This window comes from Neovison vison, chromosome 3 (assembly GCF_020171115.1).
Source record: "Neovison vison isolate M4711 chromosome 3, ASM_NN_V1, whole genome shotgun sequence".
Taxonomy (NCBI): domain Eukaryota; kingdom Metazoa; phylum Chordata; class Mammalia; order Carnivora; family Mustelidae; genus Neogale; species Neogale vison.
This window is the reverse complement of record NC_058093.1, coordinates 23,802,395-23,828,819: the sequence shown is the minus strand read 5'-3', so window position 1 is coordinate 23,828,819 and position 26,425 is coordinate 23,802,395. Positions and strand designations below refer to the sequence as shown.

The following is a 26,425-nucleotide window of genomic DNA, read 5'->3' as shown; positions in this document are numbered from 1 at the left end:
TCCCCCATTCCCTCACCGCCCCCCACCCCGTGTATGATTCCATATAAGCTGATATTTCCTATTTGGAACTCTACTTGTATATTTTAGAGGACACCAGGTAGTGTCTTGGTTTTGATTGTATAGTCCCAATAGTTAGGTTATTTATTCTGAGTGAAATAAGTCAAGCAGAGAGAGTCAATTATCATATGGTTTCACTTATTTGTGGAGCATAACAAATAGCATGGAGGACATGGGGAGTTAGAGAGAAGGGAGTTGGGGGAAATTGGAAGGGGAGGTGAACCATGAGAGACTATGGACTCTGAAAAACAATCTGAGGGGTTTGAAGTGGTGGGGGGGTGGGAGGTTGGGGGAACCAGGTGGTGGGTATTAGAGAGGGCATGGCTTGCATGGAGCACTGGGTGTGGTGCAAAAACAATGAATACTGTTATGCTGAAAATAAATAAAAAATAAAAATAAATTTTAAAAAATATTGAAAAAAAAAGAAAAATACATTCAATAAATGCTAACCCTTCCTCCCCCACTCCCCTACCACCCCCCACACCCCGTGTATGATCCCATATAAGCTGAAATTTCCTATTTGGAACTCTACTTGCATATTTTAGAGGACACCAGGTAGTGTCTTGGTTTTGATTGTATAGTCCCAATAGTTAGGTTATTTACAGATAATATCTGGCATTTCTTGAACCCTCCTTAGACACAAGGCACTGCAGCAAGCACTTCCCAAGGATTATTTCTTTAATTAAAGCCCTTTTATCTGACATGAGCAAAACTAGGTATTTTATTAATTAACAGCAATAAGTCTAGCAACATGAGAAATTCTTTTGACAAAAGTTCTTATGTTTATATTTTTCAACATAAAAATATAGTGCATCATCTCTAATTCCATTTTCAGTGTCTTTAAGAACTTAGACCCTTGTGATGCAATCAAACTTCTATTAAATTTTTAAGATTTTGCACTAATTTTTATGACTATCTTTGCCCACCTCTAATTCTTTAGTATTTTTTAAAATCAACTCACCTTTATTAAATCTTTCCAAAGTGTCAAAATTAGTTTTTAGAACCAATTTTCTTTTTGTACTTATTTCCTTGAAATATGGATATTTAAATAATTTACCTAATTATAATAGGTGGTACAGCTGGCATAAATAGGCTTGGCTAGAATTATAACTGACTCTTAGGGACTCTGTAATTCAACTACTCGAAAGTGTTTATGTGTGACATGAAAAGAGGGGCCTACAAGCTCCAGGAATTCAGTGTTTCGGGAAGAGGCTGTCAGTCGAGAAAGCTTTTTGCTGTTACTATATTTATTATAGGTGAAAAGACAGAGGCTCAGAGAGGTCGCACTTTACAGAGCCTAGATTCACACCAAGACAGTCAAACTCCAAAACCTGTATGTTATGGGATAAGTGATACAGCCCCGTATGTTTATTCCATAAAACTTGATTAAATTAACTCAAAATGATAAAGAAAAGAGTACTATTTAGAAGAAGTCAAAACATTTGAGTTTGGAATGGGCTCAGTGCAAATTAGTTATAGTACTTTGTCAAGTCACTTAATTTGATCTTAAGTCTCCCCATACCCCCAGTATTATATGATGCTAAATACAATGTATTATCTTTTTTCCCTGGACTTGACTACTGATTGTTCACTACAACCAAATCTTAAAGAGTAAAAGAGTAGTCCCCACACCCCACTTTTTTGTCTTATAGTTTGTTGTGGTTTGTTTTAACTTTAAAATAGATTTACAAAAAATGGAATAGGTCTTAAGCTTTTCAGATGACCTTCACAGTACCTCTACTACTTCTCTACAACTGTCTGCTAACCTATATTTAAGAGACAGCCTTGATAAGGAGCCTTGATAAGGACAGTTTCTGATTTTGTACTTTTAGCTTCAGAGATGCAGAAGTTTACTTAAAACACATTCCCATTTAAAAGTACTTTTTACAGGGGCGCCTTGGTGGCTCAGTGATTAAAGCCTCTGCCTTCGGCTCAGGTCATGATCCCAGGATCCTGGGATAGAGCCTCACATCGGGCTCTCTGCTCAGCAGGGAGCCTGCCTCCTCCTCCTCTCTCTCTCTCTGCTTGCCTCTCTGCCTACTTGTGATCTGTCAAATAAATAAAAATCTTAAAAAAAAAAAAAGTACTTTTTACAAAGCCCCATCTGTTGTGCTGAACACCAAAAAAGTATAAAACAATGTTGAATTTTCCTTCCCTCACCTTTGCTAATTAGTACCTGAATAATACTTTTTACACTTTTTACACATAGAAAATGGGTTTAAGTTTATAAAACCCTGGTTACTTGATTTGATTGCGTGCTTTAATTTTTTATTACAGACATTGATAATTTTTTTTTAAATTGGAAGGATGTCCAGTTTTACAATAACCAGTCAGAACCCCTTAAAGAATAAGCACCTGAGTGGCTCAGTGGGTTAACCATATGCTTTCGGCTCAGGAATGATCCCAGCCAGAGTCCTGAGATCGAGCCCCACGTCGGACTCTCTGCCCAGTGAGCTTGCTTTCCCTCTCTCTTTCTGCCTGCCTCTCTGCCACAAATATGTGATCTCTCTCTCTGTCAAACAAATAAATAAATAAATAATTTTTAAAAAAGAACCCCTTAAAGAACAATTATACTTCAGTAGTATTTAGCAGTATTTGCCATGAAAATGTTTGTTTTCTTACAATAATTTTTGAATAGTTTAATTTTATTATTTGTGGAAACATATTGGATTAATATGATAGTCTTTTCTTGGTAGCAGATAATTTTTGTCAGTAACTCCCATATTTTGTTCCCTACTTCTTGAAATAATAACAGAAGAAATCATAACATTTCTTACTTTGGTTGTAGTAGTGATATATCCTATTTCTGAAATAGTGTCCATTCACAAAGAAAGAAAAAGGTGAAGTGATAGAATCTAAGTTTTGTTTGTATGGCTATCTTCAGTGTTTATTTTATTTCAGTATGTTGGCTAAATTTAAACATATCTAGCAATTGCAACCCTCCTTCTACTTTTGCTTTTTGTAACACTCAAAACAAAATGAGTGGCTGAGAAAGGGGGAAAAACCCAATCTTTTTACATGTGAAATTTAAATGACATTCTAAGAGGGAGTGGGAAGGAATGTGAAGGGGAGAGAAATAAAGAATTGGAATGAATTATCAACACTGTATCAGCTGAAGTTCACAGTCAAATTTTTTGGTCCAGTGAGAAAATAATCTATACTCTTGTATACATTATGTAAGGATACAAGAAAATAAAAGGTACTGGTTTATATTTAAAACTCCACCAATTAGTGGTGCCTGGGTGGCTCACTGGGTTAAAGTCTCTGCCTTTGGCTCAGGTCATGATTCCAGAGTCCTGGGATGGAGCCCCTCATCGAATAGGGCTCTCTGCTCAGCAGGGAGCCTGCTTCCCTTCCTCTCTCTCTCTGTCTGCCTCTGTGCCTGCTTGTGATCTCTGTCTGTCAAATAAATAAATAAAATCTTAAAAAAAAAAAACCACTCCACCAATTAATCTTAAGATTTACCACACAAATTATCTGATTTGCTATATATAAATTTATAACATATGACGTTTAAAACATGAGTTTTTAATGATGAATCAGTGAATCAGTACTCCTTCTACAAAAATGATTTTTATTAGTTTTGTCTTTTAGACTTTTAGTTTAACAAGTAATTATAGTCCTTTCATTCTTAGAAATTTGATTAGTGTGCTTCATACGTTATATATTGCTCCTTTTAATTGTCTTTATTATACCCAATACACTGGGGAAATAGTATTTTAATTAAGTCTTGGACCCCTATTAATCAAAATAATACTTATCATACTTGCTATTTTTTTTAAACTAAGAGGAACTAGAATTGCATATTTTTTCCTAATTAGCCTTTCAAGTATATGTCTCACATATTATGATGCTGTGACCAAATTAAATATTTAAAACAGAATAGAAGGGGCGCCTGGGTGGCTCAGTCGTTAAGTGTCTGCCTTCGGCTCAGGTCATGATTCCAGGTCCTGGGATCAAGCCCCGCATCAGGCTCCCTGCTCAGCAGAAGGCCTGCTTCTCCCTCTGCCTGCTGCTCTCCCTACTTGTGTGTGTGCTCTCTCTCTCTCTTTCTCACTATCAAACAAATAAATAAAATATTAAAAAAAAAACAAACAGAATAGATTATTTTTAATATATGGAAATTTATATAGTATATATGCATTATAAATTGTTATGTGTAAATGCAAGGAGGAAAAGGTAAGAATATCTCTCTCATAGTCTCAAATATTTTTATGCCATATCTAAAATTCAGATATCCATGGAATTGTCCTGGATCCAAATTATTATAAAAATTACTTATTGCTTAAAACTGAAATTTTTTTAAAAATATGAAAATGAAAAATGCTAATGTCTTAAAGAAATTATCTCTTGTATTCTTAGAAAAACCAAATATTTCTTAACACTCATCTTTTTAAGATGCTTGCTTCTTGTAACACTGAAATATTGTTTAAGTATTTAAATAAAATATCTTTGAGTAAGCAGGTAAGTGTAGGAACTTATTTTTTTAAAAGATTTATTTATGGGGGGGCAAAGTGAGAGGTAGAGAGAGAATCTTCAAGCTGACTCCCCACTGAGACAAAGCCCAATGCAAGACTTGACCCCAGGACCCTGGGATCATGACCCGCCAAAATCCTGAGGCAGCCACTTAACCTACTAAACCACCCAAGGGCCCCCAAATTGCCTTTTTTTGTTGTTCTTCTCATTTTTAAAAAATAATTCCTTTGGGTTTTCAATAAGACTTACCTATAATAGTCTAAGGAAAACCTTAGCTTTCAGTTAAACCAGTACTTATTATACAGTTCTTTATTGGGATATATCATCTAAAAATAAATGCTTTGTAAAATTAGTTTATGTGATATATTTGAATCATACATATCTGTACATATATGTGTATATATGCAGGTATATCACATAACCCTGGAGTTAGAGCTGTTTGAGGAAACTTCTAGTGTCATGAAGTCTTCATCTTTTTATGTAGGGTCAGTAAGCCTATGTTAGCTTATTTCCAAACACCTTAGGAATGTTGATTTTTACAATATTACTTTGTAACCTATTCAGTGTTCGACAGTTTTTAGCCTAAGGAGTTTGTGCTTTATGTCTAATTGTCAGTTTAAAACTATTTTATCCTATAAAAAAAACAACTGGTCCAGATGTACCATATAAATATCTACTGTTAAAACAATAACTCCCTCGCTATACATTTTTTTAATTCTACAATACAAGGATTGCCTTTTTATTTTTAAAGATCCTGTAATCCCAGTTTTTTTCCATAAAAATAGCTCAGAAGTATTGAATCCTTGTATTAGTTCCCGGTATTGATTTTTTTAAAAACATTATCAGTTAAATACTGTACTGCCATAAATTCATTTACACGTTTCTATTATTTTTAACACTAGTTTATGTTTTATTCAGTTATGCTTTTAACTGTTATAGGAAACTATAAAATATTATGACTTTGCCTGTTTTTTGAATATATTTGAACATTCGCCTTTAGAAGAATATTCCATCAACTAACAGGCATTTTTAAAGTTTAAACTACATCCTCTCAGAGAAACCGACAAGAAGAGATCACTCCTAATCTTCAGATTCTTAAAGCTTAAAAGTAGTATCTGGCTTAGAGTGAGACAGAGCTAACCTTTGACCGTATTATTAAAGAAACAACTTAATGTCAAATGCTCTAGTTTTCAGTCTTCTCACATGGGACAGTCTGTTAATTCATCATAAGAATGAAATGCTTTCAAATATATTGTCATGTCTTGCTACGGAATTCACTACCACAGCCACACCATTTCCTTCTATTGCTGACTGGTCAGGAATTCCATAAACTAGAAGGGATTCTAAAGTACATATAGCCTTTGTAATTACTCTCCATCTTGTTTCATTAAATAATCTTTTCCTCTTGTGTTTCCTTTTGCCTTCTACTCTTTGTCTTTTTCATAGGTTTTTTCCCCCCAATCCTTAAATGTTTGCTTCAGTATTGCTTCATTTTTTTGAGATGACTACCAGAAAAAAGTATGTAAATAAGTACCTTTAGCTTGTATTACATACAAAATTATTTGAATAACATGGAACAGCTGCAGGTTATAGACTTTTGGATATTAACAACTTGTGAAATGAGTGAAGAATAAAAAATGTCTGAAAATTAGGTACTTGCCTAAAAGATTATCATTATTAGTTATTTTCATATTGACATTATTTTGAAACAAGATCATCATGACTTTTCTCTCAGATTTGTCAGAGACCCATTTTAAAAATACTAATCCATGGCCCAGGATAATGATGGACATATTGGATTACATTATCCTGGTTTAGAAATTGAATCTATTGTAGCTCACGCATAATAGTGATGATGCATTAAGTGTAGAATAATTTGTCCTGCAGACTTCCCATGAGAAGGAACTGTTTTCACCTGATTGTAGACCTGGCATCTGGCCCACTTTCTGGGTGATCTCCCAAGTGTGAACTTTCCCCACCCCCCACCCCTCCTTTCCTTCCTGGAGGTGCTCCATAGAGGTGGATTACACTGATAATACACAAGCAGTGTCAGTTGCGCACATGATTTGCATAACTGTGCTGTGCTGATTTCACCCAACTCCTGATAATGACGCCCATGGTGCCTCTCCATATGCTTTGCAGTAGACACTGGAGAGAGGGGATGGGATTAGTATTTTTATTCCTGACTCTTCAAACACACCCTAATGGCCCTGCCCATTGAAATATGATCAGGAAGGAAAAACCACTTTCAGTCAAGCTAGCTGGTAAGACGATCTGTGTGATTTCTATCCAGTAAGTAGAACACTTTTCTTTTCCAGACCAATAATCATTATATACTCTACATTATCTATCCCTCAGAAATTAATTTTTTAAAAATAGCATACACGAGCTCTTCTTTTTTCAAATATCAGTCGTCGTGCTTCTTTAAATTTCAAATACATTTCTAGAAGGAATTATTAAAGAGAAGTCTTTCTTCTTATAATACATACTCATGTGATATAGTACTTTGGTGCCTTCTTAGGTTGGTTTACTGCTGGAACCTTTCCTTCTTATCTTTTTCTGTTTTCAGAAATTCTTACAAAATAAGCTAAACATAAACAGTGAATTTTGGAATACTGAAAAAAATAAAATTAAAAAAAGAAATAAGCAAGAATTTTGGACCTATTTCTCATTCTTCTCCGTTTTCTACAAACATCGTCCTCATTACAAGTTGACTAGCTCAGTTTTGTACCGTGCATCGATGTTGGTATGGATAGTCTGATTTCGTGGCCATTTCACATTTTCTCTTCCATGTCCCTGAGTCTGTGGGACTGGCACTCTTGAATTCATGGCAGAAGTGGAAGGGCAGCATGCTAGCATCATTACTCAGTGTCCAAAAGGGCACATCACACTGTGTTTTTGTTTTGTTTTTTTGTGAACTAACCTCCACCCTCTCCTTTTATTTCTCCTACTTGATCCGTGTATGTGAGTCAAAAAAACCTGTTCATCCACAGCCTGTACTATCTTGCCAAATCTTGTAAGAAAACTCCCAAATGGTTTAAAAAAAACAAACAAACTTACAAATGAGGTATATAAAAACCAATATCAGTCATTATAATCATATAATATATATTTAGAATATAATTAAATTTTTATTTAGGATATTATAAATCATTTATTACAGTAGTAATCCCTTTAGTTTATACAGAAACATGATGATAATAAGTATATAGATAAGAATGAAAGATCCTATGTTCAGTATCTCAAAGAAGAAATCTTACTCTGTTTTGCATCTGTATCCCTTATACTGTATCAGATGAATAAATGAAACTTTGGGTGCTTTCAGCTGCACATTCTTGCGTTAACTAGAAAGTTAGTTTAAGATTTGTAGAGGTCAGTGGGGGCTATATCTATTTCCTAATAAATGATAAATGTCAGTCCATTACAAAAATTAAAGTAAATGGCTAATATTTAATGGGCTCGTATCTTGTGACAAGCACTATTTTAAGAGCCTTATTTTACAGCTAAGGAAAGTCCAATTTAAAGAGGGTGAGCATAGCATAATGTATAGAGAAATTGAATCATTATGTTGTACACTTGAAACTAATTTTAACATTGTGTGTCAACTGTACTCAAAAAAATTTTTAAAACAAGTAAATAAGAGATGCTACCTAAGATCCCTACATTCTGTAGTTTTAAATATTATATGTATGGTTCTTCTTATAAAGCTTTACCTTATTGAGGTTATTATATTTTTAACCTAATGTCTTTATTCATATTCACAATGTATACTATTAGGATTAGATTTTAAACATACCACAGACACATCCATACACCAAAATGCTCAGTATAACAAAACTAAAGTATCATACTGAAATAAATGAAGATTTCCATAAAGCTTGAGTAACATACAGAAATTTAGAATAAAATAAATCCAAGCATGAATAAATTATCTTTGTGAGAGTACTTTTTTTTTTTAAAGATTTTATTTATTTGACAGAGAGATCACAAGTAGGCAGAGAGGCAGGAAGAGCGAGAGAGGAGGAAGCAGGCTCCCTGCTGAGCAGAGAGCCTGATGCGGAACTCGATCCCAGGACCCTGGGATCATGACCTGAGCCGAAGGCAGCGGCTTAACCCACTGAGCCACCCAGGCGCCCGTGAGAGTACTTTGTAAAAAATTATGCTTTGATGTAATAAACATCTTATCATTAAGACCACATATGCATATTTTATTCAACTTTTACCCAGGAAAAGCTGGGAAATAAGCTTTGCTTTGCCTGACCCCAGAGTCTATGATCTCAGCTACCATACTCCTGCTTTCCAGTCTATTCTCAAGATAGCAGCCAGAATTCTCTGTAGAAACCCTATTTAAATCATGTGATTTCTCTGCATAAAATCTTTTAATGGCCTTCCATTGCTCTTCTAATAAACTCAAACTGCCTATCATAGCTAGGGGAAATGCTTCCCACCTCTCCTGTCTGATCATATACCACTCTATCCCTCACTCTGTGTTTTTTGCTACCCTTGGTTCCTTTATTCCTTTCTACTCTTGGGATTTTGCACTGATGATCCTAGAAGTCTCTTCCTTTAGCTCTTTCCCAGTTATTGGCATGGATGCCTCATTATCCTTCAGATGTTTGCTTTCAATAGCTTCTTCTTAGAGTGGACTTCCATAAGCACCCTACCTAGAACATCCCACTGCTCATTCTTGATCTTACTCTGTCTTAAAGTCTTGTAAACCTTAAATCAGAATCTGCATTTATTATCTTGGATTTTTTGTTCATGCACATGTTGCCTGTCTCTTCCCATTGTCATCTGAATGTAAGCTCTATGAGGTCATGGACATCCTCTGTCTTATTTATTAATGTATCCCCAGCTCTTTGAATGGTGCTTGGTACATAATAGATAATCAAAAGGTTTTGCCAATTAATGGAAAACATAATCTGAAAATACACATAAATTGAAAGACAAAATAATGTTTTTATTTCATTCTTGAACAGCCACAATTTTTTACTAATGGGAGTGTGCACCTTGTTGGACACTACACAACTTCCCACATCTTGGAATCAGATTGAATACCTCCACTAGTATCCAAATATTTTTATAGAAAAAATATATTTTCACACAGTACTCGCTTTGTGTTACAGCAGCTCCTGAAACCTAGCTTCATAAAGATGTGACAATCATTGAAAAGATTGTAATGTGATATGTTGAAACTGTGAGCAAGTAGTTTGTTTGGTGTCTGAGGGATGTTGAATATTATTATTTCCCTTAAAAATTTAAAATATCCTGTGCTTATCTGGCTTTACAATATCCTTCCCAAGAGAGTGCTTTAGTGTCCCATTAAAATTTAAGGATCGCAGGCCTAGCACATTAGAGAATTATTATTTTAATCAGAGTTCTGGTTGAGAGTATGGTCAAAAGGCTTTCCCATACACTAGTAGCATGAATATGAATTGGCAAAATCCTTTTTGAGGCAGCAGTAGAACAACAGGGATCAGGAACATTAAAATTATTTATATAGAAGGTTCATACAATAAAGTAGACAACTAATTCAAAGTATAACTTATATGTACTAAAAACTGAAAAAAAATTATTGATTGCACCATATTTCAGTGCTCATCTTTCTTCAGATTAATTTCTAATTCTGTAAGCAATTGTCAAGTAAAATCAGATATCAAGTTCCCATTTTTTGCATTATAAATATTTATAGGATGGTGGGTGCTTTTAGTTTTATTAAAGGAAAATGAATGTGCTATATGCATAATACTGTTGCTGATTTTACATGTATCGTGACAAATGGTAAATATAATTTCTGTATATAGATGTGGTTTCTTGCATGTTTATGTGTAAACATACATACATCTATATAAAGAATAAAACATTTACCACATATATTAGTGCTATTGTAATTTGTTTTATAGGTTTCACTAGGATAACTCTTGAAGTGACATATTTCAAGAAAACATAAGTGAACAAGACTTGATTGTGCTATATACCTTCATAACACCCTATGAATTTATGGTAAACATTCCTACTTCAAAATTATTTATGGCTACTTCCTTTGCTCTTCCTTGTGGTAGGTATATGGGGGTTTTAGTACAGGGGCAGGTATTTATCCCTAATAATGACAGATGGAGAAAAATACTAGCAAATGCTAGCAAATTTTTTTTTCTAATTGAATTGAATTGTCAAGATTATCAAATTTCCTTTACTGCATCTTTAATTTATAATTTATTTCTCAGGTCAGTTCAGTAATCTCTATATCTCTAACAGGTTATATCGATGCTTCTCTTTTTGTTAGTGTAGGATTTTTGTGAGGGACGGTAGATCAAAGGAGACGACATATTAACTTCTGAGAGAGTTGGGAACACTAACCCTGCTATCCTCTGTCTCAGAATCTTTATTATACTATATATTATTATTTGTTATAGTACATACTGTAGAGCTTTATATATAATAAACTTCATTTCAGTTACCTGAATTGTATTGGTAACAAAATTTACAAGGTTAGTGTGACTTTTTAAATACTTAACCCAATTACATATATAACTTTTGCTCTCAAACATAATGATGAAGTATTAGGAATCAGATTTATCCCCTGCCCTGAACAATTAGAATACCAGACACAATATATTAAATGACTTTTAGGCATTCAACAACAGGCACTGCAGGACTAGAATTCCTAAGAGTAGAAAAACAAATGTGGTGAGTCCTATGATTCTCCTAGCTTACTTCTTAGAAGCAATTTCCAAGCCATGCTTGGGAACAGGAAACCCAAAAGAGCCAGTCAGTCTTGCTGATTTGAGGAGACAGATCAGAATTCATGGAGACCAGTGTTCTTGGAGTATAGCGATTATCAGGAGGAAAATGCACAGAAAAAACTTTGGAGTTTTGCTGAAGCTCCTTTGACTCTTTGGCTAAATAGTGATCTACCTATTTTTATGAAGAAACTATGTACAGCTGGGAAAAGGAAGGAAACAGAAGGTCAAACAATTCCTGGAGCTAATGCAACAGTGAGAATAGTCAGTTCTCTCTGGCCAGTGTGGAAAGATTTTGTAATCATCAAGTCATTGAGTAAAATCCTCAGAAAGTTTATCGCCTTGGTACTGGGAATAAATTAGCCTTTGGATTAAAGCGTGCCCTGGAACTGCCTTGAAGTGTAAAAGCAAACATCAAAAAAGTCGAACTGATTCTAAGTAATGTAATGGCATACCAGAATAAGTGATCCACAGTCTAAAGAAATGCAACAAAATCCAGAATCCACTAATGTAAAACTCACAAAATCCAGAATGACACCAAAAATTAACAGATATGCAGAGAAGGCAGAAAATATTACCCATAATGAGTAGAAAACTCAATCAATAGAAATAGACCCAGAAATGCCCAACTGGTAAAATTAGCAGACAAGGTTGATAAAACATTTGTTATAATTACACTCCATATGTTCAAGAATATAAAGGAAAATGTGAAAATAATGAGAGTAGAAGTGATACTAGAGGAAAATGGACAGCATTAAGTGTTTATATTTTAAAAAAGAAGAAAGGTCTAAAACCAATTAACTAAGCTTCCTTAAGATAGAACAAAAGAATAGCAGATTAAATCTAGAGAATGTAGAGGAAGGAAATAATAACTTTAAAGGTAAAGATCAATTAAAGGGAAAACAAGAATATGATACAGAAAAATCAGTGAAATCAAAGGCTGATTCTGTGAAAAGATCAGTAAAATAGATAAACCTCTAGCCAAGATCAGTTGGTACAAAAGTAATACTGGACTTACCAACATCAGAAATGAACATTGGATGTCACTAAAACTCCTATAGCCATTGGGAGTATAATACAGGTATATGATGAATAAGTTTATGTCAATAAATTCAAGTGGATAAAATAAATTCCTTGAAATACAGAAATTATTCAAGCTCACACAAAAAGAAATACTATGATGGCCTTATATTTCTTCTAGAAATTGAAATTATAGTTAAAAACCTCCCCACAAAGAAAACTCCACATTACTTCACTTGTAAATTCTGTCAAACATTCAAGGAAGAAGTAATTTAAGGAAACATTAGGGAACAAATGAAAGGGGAATAATGCTTCCATACAGATTGAGTTCAGCATTACCCTGATACTAAAACCAAAGGTACTGCGATAAAAGAAAAGTATATAACCATATCCCTCATGAACACAGGAACAGAAATCCTTAACAAAATTTTAGCAAATAGGATCCAGAAATACATAAGAAAGGATAACATACCCTGACCAACTGGGGTTTATCCCAGGAGTCCAAAATTGATTTGACATTAGAAGAATATCAGCAAAATTCCCCATATTAAGAGACCAAAAAGAAAGAAAGAAAGAAAGATTGATTGATTATAATCATCTTCATAGATACAGAAAAAGCATTTGACATAATTCAGTATTTATTCATGATTTTTAAAAAATTCTCAGAAATAGAACATAAAGAACTTCCTCAATATGGTAAAAGCCATTTTTGGAAAATTTTGAGCTTACATTATACTGTTAGTAAATGAAAGTTTACCCTTTAGAATAGGAGCAAGGCAAGAAGGTCTGACCTCTCCACTTCTATTCAGCACCGTACTAGGAGCCTTGTCAATGCAGTATGGCAACAGAAAGAAATAAAAGACATAAGTATTGCATTGGAATAAGTAAGACTGTATTTAGTTTTAGATAATATAAGTACCTATATAGAAAAAGCAAGGACTCGACCCCCCAAAAATTAAAAGTGAGAGATTTGATTAAGATTGCAAGAAGCAACATCAATATAAAGAAATCAGACTTATTTCTATATGCTTAAAATGGACAATTGGAAATTGAAATTTAGAAAGCAACATGATTTATTATAGGATCCAAAATACATGAATTACATAGAGATAAATTTATGTAACTTTGTGCAAGGAAAGTTTAAAAAAATGCTGAGAGAAATTAAAGACCTAAGTAAGTGGTAAGATGTGTTATAATTGTGGTTTAAATGATTCAATACTGTTAAAATGTTAATTCTCTGGAAATTAAAGCTATCAGTTTAATACAATCCCAATCAATATCCTAGCAGGATCTTTTATAGAAATTAACAAACCGATTACAGCATTTGTTTGGAAATACAGAAGATCTAAAATAGCCAAAATAATTCTGACAAAGCATGGTGGGGTCTGGTTGGTTCAGTTGGTTAAGCATCCAACTCTGGATTTTGGATCAGGTCATGATCTCAGGCTTATGAGATTGAGTTCTATGTCAGACTCCATGCTGGGTGTAGAGCCTACATAAGATTCTCTCCCTCTCCCTCTCCTTGTCCTGCCCCTCTCCTTCTCTAAAATAGAGAGAAGAGAAAATTCAGAGTCATATGACTTAAACTACCTAATTTAAAGACTAACTGTGTTAGTAGTATCTATTCTTTTAGTTTATGGATAGACACAGAGATCAATGGAATAGAACAGAAAAACTATAAATATACTCACAATATACAATCAATTGATTTTCAACAAAGGTCCTACCACAATTTAAGGAGGAAAGATAATATTTTCTATAAATGGAGCTAGAACAATTGGATATCCATATTTTAAAAAAGACTTGCCTGCAAGTGTTGGTAGAAGTCTTATTCCTAAGAGCCATAAACTAGAAACAACCTAAACTAAGGAGTAGATTAAAAAACTGTGTTATATTCATATAATGAAAACTGCTCAGCCGTAAAAATAATAAACTATCAATTCATGTAACAGCATGAATGAATCTCAGAATCATCACACTGAATGAAAGAAGCCAGACACATAGGACTACATACTGCATGATTGAGTTTATTTGAAATCCTTTAAAAAAAAAAAAAGGCAAAACAGTAGTGGTTACAAAGGGAGATTTGGTGTAAAGAACAAAGAAGAAATGTTTAGGGCAATAGAGGTGTTCTGTATTTTAATTGTGGCTGTGGTTACACAACTAAATATACTTCTAAACTCCTTGAATTGTGTAAAGTAGATGGATTTTATCTAAATTTTACCTCCATAATGCTGATTTTTTAAAAATAAGAATCTGCATATATCATGACTCAGAATTCAGGAGTAACAAATATTTGTGAGGTAGATGGTTGCTTAGAAGAGCCAGTGTAAAGCTGTTACCATGTGATTAAGCCCAACTTTATCAAGTAAGGAAAGTGGGAACTTTAATTCAACTGTTTTCTCTTCATAGTCATAGTTGGAGAGAGACGGGGAAGATGACTTAATGGTTTTTAGCTGTGTTTTGACAACATATTCCGTTTGGTACTCACTATGGTCCTGTGGAAATTGGGAAAGATAGAAGCCCATGATCAGTGCCCTGGCAAACCATTTATCTTTTATTAGTGGAAATGATTAATTTCTATGCTGTTTTCTCTAGTGTGAAATAACATCATATAGCCCTCTAAAAAGATAGTACAATTTGCAATTTAAGAGAAATGGTTCAGTAATCACTTTCCCCTTGAATTTTAGAATTCAGGAGCACAGGTCAGTTTGAAGGAGAATAGATGCAAAGTTTAAACTAAACTGTATCATTATCCTCAAAATATATAATCATCATACAGGAGTAAACTTCCATATCAAAATATTTCTTTTTTGTGTTATTACTGGTAATAAAATGAAGCTTCATCCAAGAGCTTTTCAGATCTTAATCCCGAAATTTCTTATAAGGTTAATTTCAACTCCTTTGATAATACAATTAAGATCATTATAGTAAGGTGAAGAAAAAACGTTCTTTACCTTAAAAATAATTTTTAAGCAGACTTAGAGAACATGATGATTTATGATTTTCTATAAAACCACTATTTCCAACTTAGGTATGTAAGCAGCCACTTAGGAAGTTTGTTAAACATGCAGACCTCCAGGTAGCACTCCCAAAAGTTCTAGGTCAAGCATGGTACCCAAGAATCTCCATTTTAACAAACACTTCTAACATAGGTAGCCTACAGTTCACATTTTGAGATCCATTGCAAACGGTTAAGCTACAGCGTTTTTGAAGATAGGGAATTTTGTGTTAAAGTAGTTAAAAAACAGAATAGAAAAGAGGAGATATGCAATTTTACATTTCTACAAATTCTGTGTCTTACTAATGTGTGATTACTCTTTTGGTGGCTAAGCTTTCCTAATATATCATGTCACTTTTTTTAAATCACTTTGTAAATCACCTTTTTTTAAATGGGAAGGTATGATCCATCCTTCCAGAACTATACTATACCAACAACAAAAGTGATATTGTATATTGCTGTTTAAACTTGATGAAATTAAAAGCTACATCTGTCTCTACACCTTCTTAAAACTCCACTAAAATCACAGTAGACATTTCCAGAAGCTTAAATTCATCAGATCAAGGACAATGGGAAAGTACAGAATAGCAGCTAAGAGGAGGATGGAAAACAGAGGGAGGGATAGTAACAATAAGACGAGACTGAAACCTTTAGTGATTATAGAGGGGAATAAGGGATGAGGATCAAGCTAACTGGCACCAGAGAATCCTGAAAAGTAGAAGAAACAGGATTGTTGAAATCAGGGTTGGAGCTTTGGACCAAACATAAAGGTATTTCAAAATCTGCACACAGAACTGTTAGATCACCAAGCCACTCTCACACAGCACAGCCAACGAAATCCTCCTCCTCCCTCACAGGAAAATAAATGTTTATTTCTTGGAGAAATTGAATTGGAAGCATTCGGGCTTAGGAACTCCAGGGAAAGGAGAGAGTAAAGAGGGAAACAAAGAATTTCAAGCAAGGAGATTATGTAAAAAACCACAATTGAACATTTGGATTTGTGGCCCCATTCCTTGCCACAAAACACCCAGCTTCTATCACCCTTGGGGTTAGAAATTGAAGGCATCTTCTCTAAGGGAATTGAAAGAGAAGACATGGGAGTCTAATAATAAAGAGATCATACTGCAATAGTTCACAAACTTCACTTATGTTTCCTGAACTTCCAGTTAACTTTTTAGTACCTCATTGTTCAATATGAATGAACAATAGATATTCAGGCACCAGACATTTAAGAAAGGCCTTCAATACAGTGAACAATATAAAAAGAAACAAGCTCAGAGAAAAGAGACAATATAAAGAGGGAAGAAATTTTAAAAAGAAAAAAGGCTCAGAGAGGTAAGTTTTGTGCCCAAGAAAAAACAGAAGAATTCTATTTAAAAAAAAAAAACAAAAGTAAAAAGCAGGAAAGAGCTCTTAGAAATTAAAATACATGATAACCAGGCTCAGAGAGGTAAGTTTTGTGCCCAAGAAAAAACAGAAGAATTCTATTTAAAAAAAAAAAACAAAAGTAAAAAGCAGGAAAGAGCTCTTAGAAATTAAAATACATGATAACCAGGAAACACTTTAGCAGAAAGATTCAAAGAAAAAGATGAGGACATTTTTTAAAGTCAAAAGAGTAAAAGGTCAATCAGTACTAGGGGGGCAAGATAAGAAATTGAAAGACTCAGTCCAGAAGTTCTAACATCAAACTAATAGAAATTCCAAAAAGAGGACAGAGGAATAGATTACAATCAGATGGGGCGGGGGAGAGAGGTGGAGACTGTGTATTTCATTAAATGCCCTTTGGGACTACTTGATTTTTTTCATGTGTGGGCATAAATAACTATAGTAAAAAGAGAAATAATTATTAAATAAGAAAAGGACTAGGAATACTAAGCAAGCTAAGTAATTCAACATTATCATAATTCTATTTAGGAAAAAAATTGTCCTCTAACTTCTGCAACAAAAATATTATAACATAGGGAAATGTTCAAACATATTCAGTAAAATAAGTAGAGTATAAATACAGTGTATAAAGACACACAGTTTCATAACAAAATGTGTCTTTGCATGTACAGAAAAAATACAAGAAGATAAAAATGTTAAAGATAGTTATTTCTAAATTGTGAAACATGAGTAATTTTTTGGTGAATTTTGGTATTTTCTATACAGACACATTGCTTTGAAAATTGGAAATTTAGTGAAATTTAAGGAAAACCAGTGAGAGGAAAATTCTTAAAGAGTGAGGAAATGATGTCATTAATGAAACGCCAACCTATTCTTTCAGTGAACAAATCACCATACTCAACTTGTTGTAGGCTACAAAAATACATGAGACATTGCTCCAGCTTCTCAAGAAGATCAGAGTCTAACATGGGAGATCAAAATGAATGTATAAACAGCCGCAAATAGAGTATTATGCTTCCTAGGCGTGGGGTTGATATGGTTATGATTCTTTCATGGGAAAGATCACTTTTAGATGGAAGATGAGGGAGTTTGGGAATGGAAGGATATATGGAATTTCAAGAAACCCAAATTGTATGAAGCCATTCCAGAAAGAACGAAGACACAAGTGTGAAAGCTCAAGGTGATTTTGGCTGAATTCTGGGGTAGAAGATGGAATGTATGCTTCGGAACCATTTAGTATGGTGTACTGGATGCCAGGTAGAGGGATTTGGACTTCGATAGAAGTTAAGAGTCAGTAAGGGTTTTTAAGGAGGGGACTAAATAATTACACAAGAGAACACCTGGTTTAAAATCTGTTATGCCAGCATAGGCTAGTAATGAAGAATTGGACTTGTTTTATTGGTTGTGGGATTGAAAAGGAAGGATAAACTTGAGAAACATTGAAGGAGTTGAGTCTGTATAATTCAGCAATTGCATGTGGGAAAGGGATAAGGAGGCAACAAAAGGAGCTGGCTGTTGCAAATCCGGGTTATTATAACAGTGATAACAGTGACAAAAGAATAGTCCGAATAAAGAAGTAGTTTTGTGGAGGAAGATAATTTTGGATATGTTGAATTTTAGATTTCAGAGGAATAAGCACAAGGCAATACCCAAAAGGCATTTGAAAGTATGAGTTTAAAGTGCAGTCACTCAGCAAATATGTATTATCTCCTGTGTTTAATAACCACCATAGCACAATCACTTCAAAATTGAGTAAAACATGACCTTCGTCCTTAGGGCAGAGCTCATTTTTTTGGAACTAGGAAGATGAATAGATACCATATGGGTAATCACAATGAAATCATAAGTAATGCATCATCAGACTATGGACAGAGGACAGTGAGAGCCCAGAGGAGAAAACTCATCTTTGGGTTAACCAAGATCATCCTATAAAGGTGTAAATGGCCAGTAGCAACTTACAAACATGGGAAACTATTCGAGGCAGGATCTGGACATTTCACGAAAATGAGGGCTTAATCTAGAGGGAACAGAGGGAGACTATTATACTGAGAAAAAATCGGAAGTTATGTATCTATTTGCCAGGTAGGAAGAGGTCGAGAAGCCAGTGAGGGGGAACACAGAACCTGATCCCAGAAGCTAAAACAAAGAGATTCAAGGCAAATGCAAATTTGAAAGTGGCCAAGAAATTAGGAAGATTTAGAATCCAAGTTCACCGGATTTAGTGATTCAGAAGCTATTGATGACTTTATAAAAATGTCTGTAATATCAGAATTAAGGTGTTTCAGATGGTGAGAATATAATATTTATAAAAATAAATGCAGGATAATGTGTTATACATACTAACTCATGGTTTATAAGTATTACACAAATAAGCTTATTATAGGGAGAAAATGTAAATAATATTTTCATGAACTTGATTTTTAAGAAATATCAAAGAACTGACAGGAAGTGGTCTTGTGGGGCTAGTAGAGCCATTGGATCTGGCGAGGATTGTGGCTGATGTTTGAAAATCATTTTCAAAAGACTAGTAAGAGCATGATTTAGACTTTGAAGGAGCTAAGTACATGTAAACAAATACAAGGAGATGGCAGTTCCCGGAAATCCTGAAACACTGCCTCTCCTCCACCCTGCGCCCCCATCCCCCATTATCTGATTAACTTACTTTTCCTTCAGTTACCAGCAGGTGTTCCTACCTCAGGCAGACCTTCCTGTCCAACCTTCTTGAACTAAATTAGGTTCCCTGTTTTATGCTAACACACCATTCTTTTGCTCTATAGAATCTACCACAATTTGTAATATATTGTTTGTGTATTTGTTAAATGTCTATCTTCCTCACCGGTCATTTGCATGAGGATAGGCACCATGAGAATTTGTTCTCTACGTTTCATTCCAGCCGCATCACAGTGTTGTTGGTACATAATAGGTATTTAACAAGTATGTATTAGTTGAGAGAGGCAGAAGGATAAAGTGGAGCTTTTCCAGAGTAAATGTCCTAGAGATAAAACCGTTACAACGTATGTTGTTGCCCAGTATGTGGACTGCTACAGTGGAACCCAAGTCAAGATTTTGGAGAAATTGAAGTAATACTTCTAGAACAGTTCACTTCAATTGGGATGAAGAGGAAAGAGTGATGTTTTAAAACAGATATCAAATGGGAGAAGCTGAAGTAAATCAGAAAGGATAGATCTCAAAAAATGAGGTTAGTAAAAAATGAGTCTCGAAAACAGTTAATACGAGTACCCTTTTCTTCCTTGGTGGGTGAGTTAGAAGTTCACTGAGGGCTGTGAGCCAAGGGGAGTGGAAGGGAGCTATGTTTAAATGAAGTTCAGAAGGTTTCAGGTTTATATAAATAAGGGGAAGAAAGTATAGGATTATATGTTCATAGTAAAACAGGTATCCTAGGACACAGTGCAACAGGACCGATAAAGAGGAAGACAGAGACGATGAAACTAGTTGACATGGGCTATTGAGCACAGTGTATGTGCTTAGTAAGTATTAGTTAGTAGACTTGTTTACGGAAAATTCACTTATTTCTAGAGAAACAGTACTAAAAAACCCAAAATTAAGTAACAGTGATACCAAACAGAAGCTTTTTGTAATATGTAACTCCGTATCTTAAAATGCAACTACATGCAAATATATTTACACTATTTTCATGAAATGTTTTGACTAAAAGTAGGTTCTTGTCGTTTTTAATGTTCTCACACAGTGATAAAGATTCTTCACAATATCAGAGACAAACTTGGTTCAATATATAAAAATTCTTTGTTCTGAAAAACAAGTATCTAGGATGCTTAGTATTTTTAGAAATGATTAATCCTGCTTTAGATAGCTTTTATTTTAAACTATTTGCAAAAATTGTGATCATGAAATAAGAGTTTATGTGCATCTCAAATGCATTTAAAAAATTTGGTGGGTTTTTATTTTTTGTTTTTTGTTCTTAATCAGTATGGTGAAGTGTCTATGCAGTTCTGAATGCCTTGTTACAGTATTTCAATTCCACTTGTGACCAGTATCATAGTGTGGGTTTGTAAGGTGACTGGAGTGAGGGATACTGGCTTTAACTATGAAAAAGAGTGGTCTTTGTCCTCTGGGCAAAACAAAGTGATTCCTGTGTCAGATGAGGGCCACTGACCTGATTCACACTATGTTTTACTACCAAGGGCTTCGGCACAGACCTGTTGTTTCTGTATTTATTCAAAACCAAGAATCAAAGTGCTCTGTGATATCCTTGTGAATTGGCATGCAGTAAAACATGTCTCTTTCCATAAGTGTGTTTTTCTTCATCAATTCTTTGAAGGTTTTTTTGTTTTGTGTTGCCTTTTTTTTTTTTTTTTTTTTTTTTTTTAACATGAGCATCGAAGTATTTTACCTGGTATACTGAGATATGACTCTCTGGTTACTAGGAAATAATTCATTTCCTGAATGTGAAATGCATTAGAGAAAAAAAAAAAGATGGAGAAGAAAATGTTACTATCATCATACAGCTAAATAGGTTAGGACTTCAGTGGTTATTGTTAATAGTCCTGACTCAAAGCACCTAGTAGGCTAATTCTTGGTAATGTAAGAACAGTGCTGATGTGGGAGAATACACTTATCGGCTGCCAAGTTTTGCATGTGTGAAGAGCTATTACCAAGATGGAAAGAAAAGAGAAACTCTGCTTTTATCTGTACTTTTTTCTCATCACTTAAATTCTTTTTGGGCCCTTGGTACCGTAAGGTGAATAATCTTTTCGTTAAACAATGACATTCCATTTGTTGCATTTTAGTTTTCTTCAGTAAAAATTCTGTCCTTATTTCCCTAAAAAATAAATTAAAAAAAAAATTCTCACCATGTATCTAGGGCACTCCTGATTTGTCTTTTGAATGAGTCAAAGCTGAGAGCATTGTGTAAGAGCAAATGTTAGCGTTACGAGTCAGATAATTTGAAGACTGATCATCAGCCCCTCATGATCTAGGATACAGTCAGAGCATGAATTTGATTCAGTATTTCCCCTATCACCAAAGGTACGATCTGCCTTATCTTCTGTCTTTTAGCCTTGGTAGAAATTTATTAGCTTTTCTTGCCTAAATCAGCGTGTGGAGGAGGAAGAGATTGGAGTCTGAAAAGCATATAAATGCTTCCTCCACACTATCAAAAGTCAGATGTTGATTTTGCTTTGGATGAGACTGACGGCACCACTAACCGCGAGTTCTCTTCGCAGTGGGTAAACCTCACAAGTGCAACTACTGTGGACGAAGCTACAAGCAGCGCAGTTCACTGGAGGAGCACAAGGAACGCTGCCACAACTATCTCCAGAATGTGGGCATGGAGGCCGCGGGGCAGGTCATGAGTCACCACGGTGGGTAGAAATGGCACTCACCGTTTTCACTCCCCTCTCACTGCTTTTGTCGTTCCTTGGGGGCTAGACAGTTCTCTCGACCCTGGAGCATGAAGATCGAATTCTACTCTTTTTAAAACAATTTTAGATCACATTAACTTTTGCCTGGGATTATTTTTTTTTTTTTAAGATTATTTATGTATTTATTTGACAGAGAGAGAAAAAGAGATCACAGGTAGGCAGAGAGGCAGGCTGAGAGAGAGGGGGAAGCAGGCTCCCTGCTGAGCAGAGAGCCCGGTGTAGGGCTTGATCCCAGGACCCTGAGATCATGACCAGAGCTGAAGGCAGAGGCTTAACCCACTGAGCCACCCAGGAGCCCCAATGGGATTATCTTCTTAAGCATGTGAAATGAGTTGAGCTTTGCGAAGCTTGGCAAACAAGCTGTCCTGAGTTTTTGTGAAAATCCCAAGTTATTTCTGATAACCTGCATTTGAATTAACATAATAATGACAGCAGACTTTGAATACACCAAAGGAAGATAGTATTTGCCATAGTATTTGCTCATTGGAGGCACCAAATAGTTAGAAGGGGTTCTAGGAAACTCTGTACAGTTCCTAAAAGAGTTGGTTGTGTATTTTCATTTCTCTTGGGTAAGTGATCAGTGATATAATTGATGTAATTGGAAATATCTCTAATCTGTTTTGTGATTTATCTTGGAAATTACTCATTTTGCTTTCTACTAAGTGTAGGGAACAATCTAAACTAAAATCGGGCACCACTTCCCTCCACAAAAATCAAAACCCAAGCAAAACATCCTCACTGCCACAATATACAATAGCAGGTGGAAAGGTAGTTTCTAAGGTTTACCAATTAATAACTCTTTGTTACTGAAAAATTAATGTTGGTAAATCAGATTTACAAAGTAAAGTTATGAATTTCAGTTCTTTAGATTTGAAGCATCTGTCCTGTCCTCTTGATTATATTTGTATACTGATTAATTTTATCATTCATATAAGTACATACAAAAAATCTTAATTTACTGTTGCGTTTATATATCTTATTTTAAAAAGATTTAGCCAGTATTAAATAATACAATTGGAGAACGCTATAGTCATTTTCAAAATATAAATGTCTGTTTAGCAACTTACAGACAGCTCAAGGATTATCGTGGGTTTTGTTTTATGTAGTACATGCTGTGAAACTGTTTATTGGGCAGCAAGTAACTATTTGTTTTTGAGTTGGGAATTTAAAATATTTATTTTGTTACCCTGAATAATTGAAGCATTTCTTCTTAAGGATAGTTTATATAATCTAAAGAACTATTTTAATTCTACTTTTTGTTGTGAATGAGTCCTTTGTTTTTATATTATTAACTAACATTTTTGAAAACCTGTCTGTGTTTTGTTATGTCTTAGTAAATTTGACATTGCAACTTGCATTACCTCAGCTAATGAGGTTAGCTTTGGATCCAGAGCAGGGAATTTAAAATGGTGGGTCTAGGAGTCCAACAGACCTGGCCTGGCTGTGTGGCATCTGTGTCACAGACTTGGTGTAAGAACTAAATGTGATTGGATATGCAATAAATACCTAATAGATGGTTCTTTTCACTCTTACATTTCAGGGCATTAAATATGAAGAAATGTTAAATGTTCCATGCCCTATGAAGTTGTTACTTACCAGCAGCATTAACTTAGGCATTTGAGGTTTCATTTGCCATTTCTGTTTAAATTGTCGTTTTTAGAGGTGGCTTGAGGCAGGGTAACTGATAGAGGCTTGATGGCATGCCAGAATTTTCTAAAGACACCTTGTGATCCTACTACTATTTTTTCCATATAATGTTCTCTCCTTGTCGTTTTGACATTTGATTGGATTATTAATTCTATTAATTCCTTTTCCATTGAGTTTTTTATGAAACTCAGTTGCACACACATCTGAATAAGAAATAGAGTCTCTTCTAAAAGACTTTATGTTGTTATAGGGAGGTAAAATGTACATAAATAGTCAACATCTAACTATGTGTTGGCAAATCAACCAGTTATAGAATAAGTACTGACGAAAAATTAAGCAGGTCCATTTGGGGCGGGGGGACTTGTAACCAGCCGTAGCGTCAACACTCATCTCCCAGATTGCTTAGCTCATAATAATTAAAAGTCCTTTATAGGTTGCTCTAAAACTGGAACAAAATGGGGAAAGTGGGAAAGATACTCAGGTACGGGTAGAGCAGGGGACAAAGCCAAAGATAAGTGTATGGGAAGGGAGGGAGGAGAAGATAGGTTTTGGTATCATTTATAGACCCAAATATTTGTTATTCAGTATTGGATATAGTTTTAACCACATAAGTTTATATTAATATTATTTCATGCTGCACTTCTTTGGGCACGTGGAAATAATAATTTGAGATTATCCTTAATCTTTTTCTTCTGTTAACATTCTTAATGGAGGATTGGATGTATGGGGTAGGAATTGATAAATGCCAAAGTAGGAAAAAAAATATGGACAAAATGCTCCTAGAGTCTATCATTAACCTTGTCTCAGATACATAGCTTGGCATGTGTCTCCTTTTAAAGACAGTTACAGTGAAATTCGTATTTATCCCCTTCCCTCTCTTACTATTGTGCTGTGTCTTGTCTATTTTTTTATCTTTTCTTTCGGTGGTAGAGGTGGGGTGCCCTCATTGTGGTTGCCATTCCTTGAAATTAATTATTATTCTTTATCGTTTCATTTATAACTGACATAGTTATGTGTCCTAGCCTCTCTTTCCTAAAACATGTTCTTCCCCATGTTGACTCTTCTAGGGAAGGGGATGTCTGAGTTCAAAGAGATGTTCTTTCACTGCATTCAGGAAACATTTATTGAAGGCTTGCTGTGTGCCCATTTCTACAAAACATTCTGGGGGTATAAAGATAAATGGACATAATTTCTTTCTTACATTTATAGTATGGTAGGAAATATATACTTTAAATGAAGATGAATAAAATAAAGACGTGTACACACTTCTAGAGGAGCACAAATGCAGAGCTGACCTAACTCTGTCTGGAGAAATCAAGGAAAGCTTCTTACATGCAGTGCTTGATTCACACATGAGGTTGAGAAAAAAATCATACAAATGAGATTCACAGAGAATGTATGTTCCAGGCAGAGCAGTTGCCACAGGTTAACACTTGGAGGTATAAAAGAACATTAGCAGGTTCCTGAACATCGAACATAGTTGGAGTTAAAGAAGTGGTAGGAAATGACACTGACCTAATTGGTTGTAATGCAAAAATGGACTCTTTTATGTCAATCCAGTGTTTAAATTCCACTGAGGTAATCTGATGTGTGTCTTATAAGGAAACATATCGCCCATGTAGAATGTAGGAGAGGTGCCTGACGGACGTATGGGGAGAGAGACTGGAAGTGAGAATGCTAAGGAGAGGATGAGAAGGCAGTAGCAGGAGAGTAGAACAGGGAGAAAGGCTTAAGACATATTTTAGGAGGTAGATTTAAAAGTTTTGAGTTTAAGAGAAAAGGAGAAAATTCATGTCTTGTAGTTTTGGAAATAAAGGTAATAATAATGAATTTTTTAAAAATATTTTATTTATTTAACAGACAGAGATCACAAGTAGGCAGAGAGGCAGGCAGAGAGAGAGGAGGAAGCAGGCTCCCTGCTGAGCCGAGAGCCCGATGTGGGGCTGGATCCCAGAACCCTGGGATCATGACCTGAGCCGAAGGCAGAGGCTTTAACCCACTGAGCCACCCAGGCGCCCCCATAATAATGAATTTTATGACAGATTATCTTATTTTTTTTATTATTAAAGATTTTATTTATTTATTTGACAGAGAGAGATCACAAGCAGGCAGAGAGGAAGGCAGAGAGAGAGGAAGGGAAGCAGGCCCCCTGCTGAGCAGAGAGCCCGATGCGGGACTCGATCCCAGGACCCTGACATCATGACCTGAGCCGAAGGCAGTGGCTTAACCCACTGAGCCACCCAGGCGCCCCAGATTATCTTATTTGAAAATTATCTTTATGCTCATTTTTGAAGTCTGTTTAGCTTGAAGAAAAAAACTTGAAACGCCAAAGTATATAATTAGTTTTTTCCCCCTTGCCAGAAGAGAAGAATGAAAACATGAACCAAAAGATAGCTACCTTTAAAGCAAGAACATATATTCTTAAGTTTATGCTTTTAATTATTTGAGAAAGGGAAGCTCTTTATTGCAGTTTAGGGAACATTGTTAAGAACCTGTGAACTTCTTCAACTTGTTTTCATTGGGTAACATTATTTCCTTCATGAAGTCATTCAGTAAAAAATATTGAATGTTATATTTGTTTCACATCATAAAAAGTACTAGAGACACAAAGAAAATACAATCCCTACTGTAAGGTACTTACCAACCACTGGAAGAAATAAACCAGTAAACCAACAGAACACTGTCTGACAAGCTTT

At 34.9% G+C, this 26,425-nt stretch overlaps 1 protein-coding gene across 12 annotated transcripts in view; it reads left to right on the top strand.

The window, feature by feature from the left end:
• Positions 1–26,425, top strand: part of IKZF2 (IKAROS family zinc finger 2) — a 158,108-nt gene that overhangs the window by 113,632 nt on the left and 18,051 nt on the right. For all 12 annotated transcript variants that reach the window (XM_044241534.1, XM_044241533.1, XM_044241532.1 and 9 more), the window contains one exon: positions 21,885–22,022. In XM_044241534.1, coding sequence (XP_044097469.1) covers positions 21,885–22,022 — 138 coding nt within the window. The remainder of the gene's footprint in view (positions 1–21,884; positions 22,023–26,425) is intronic.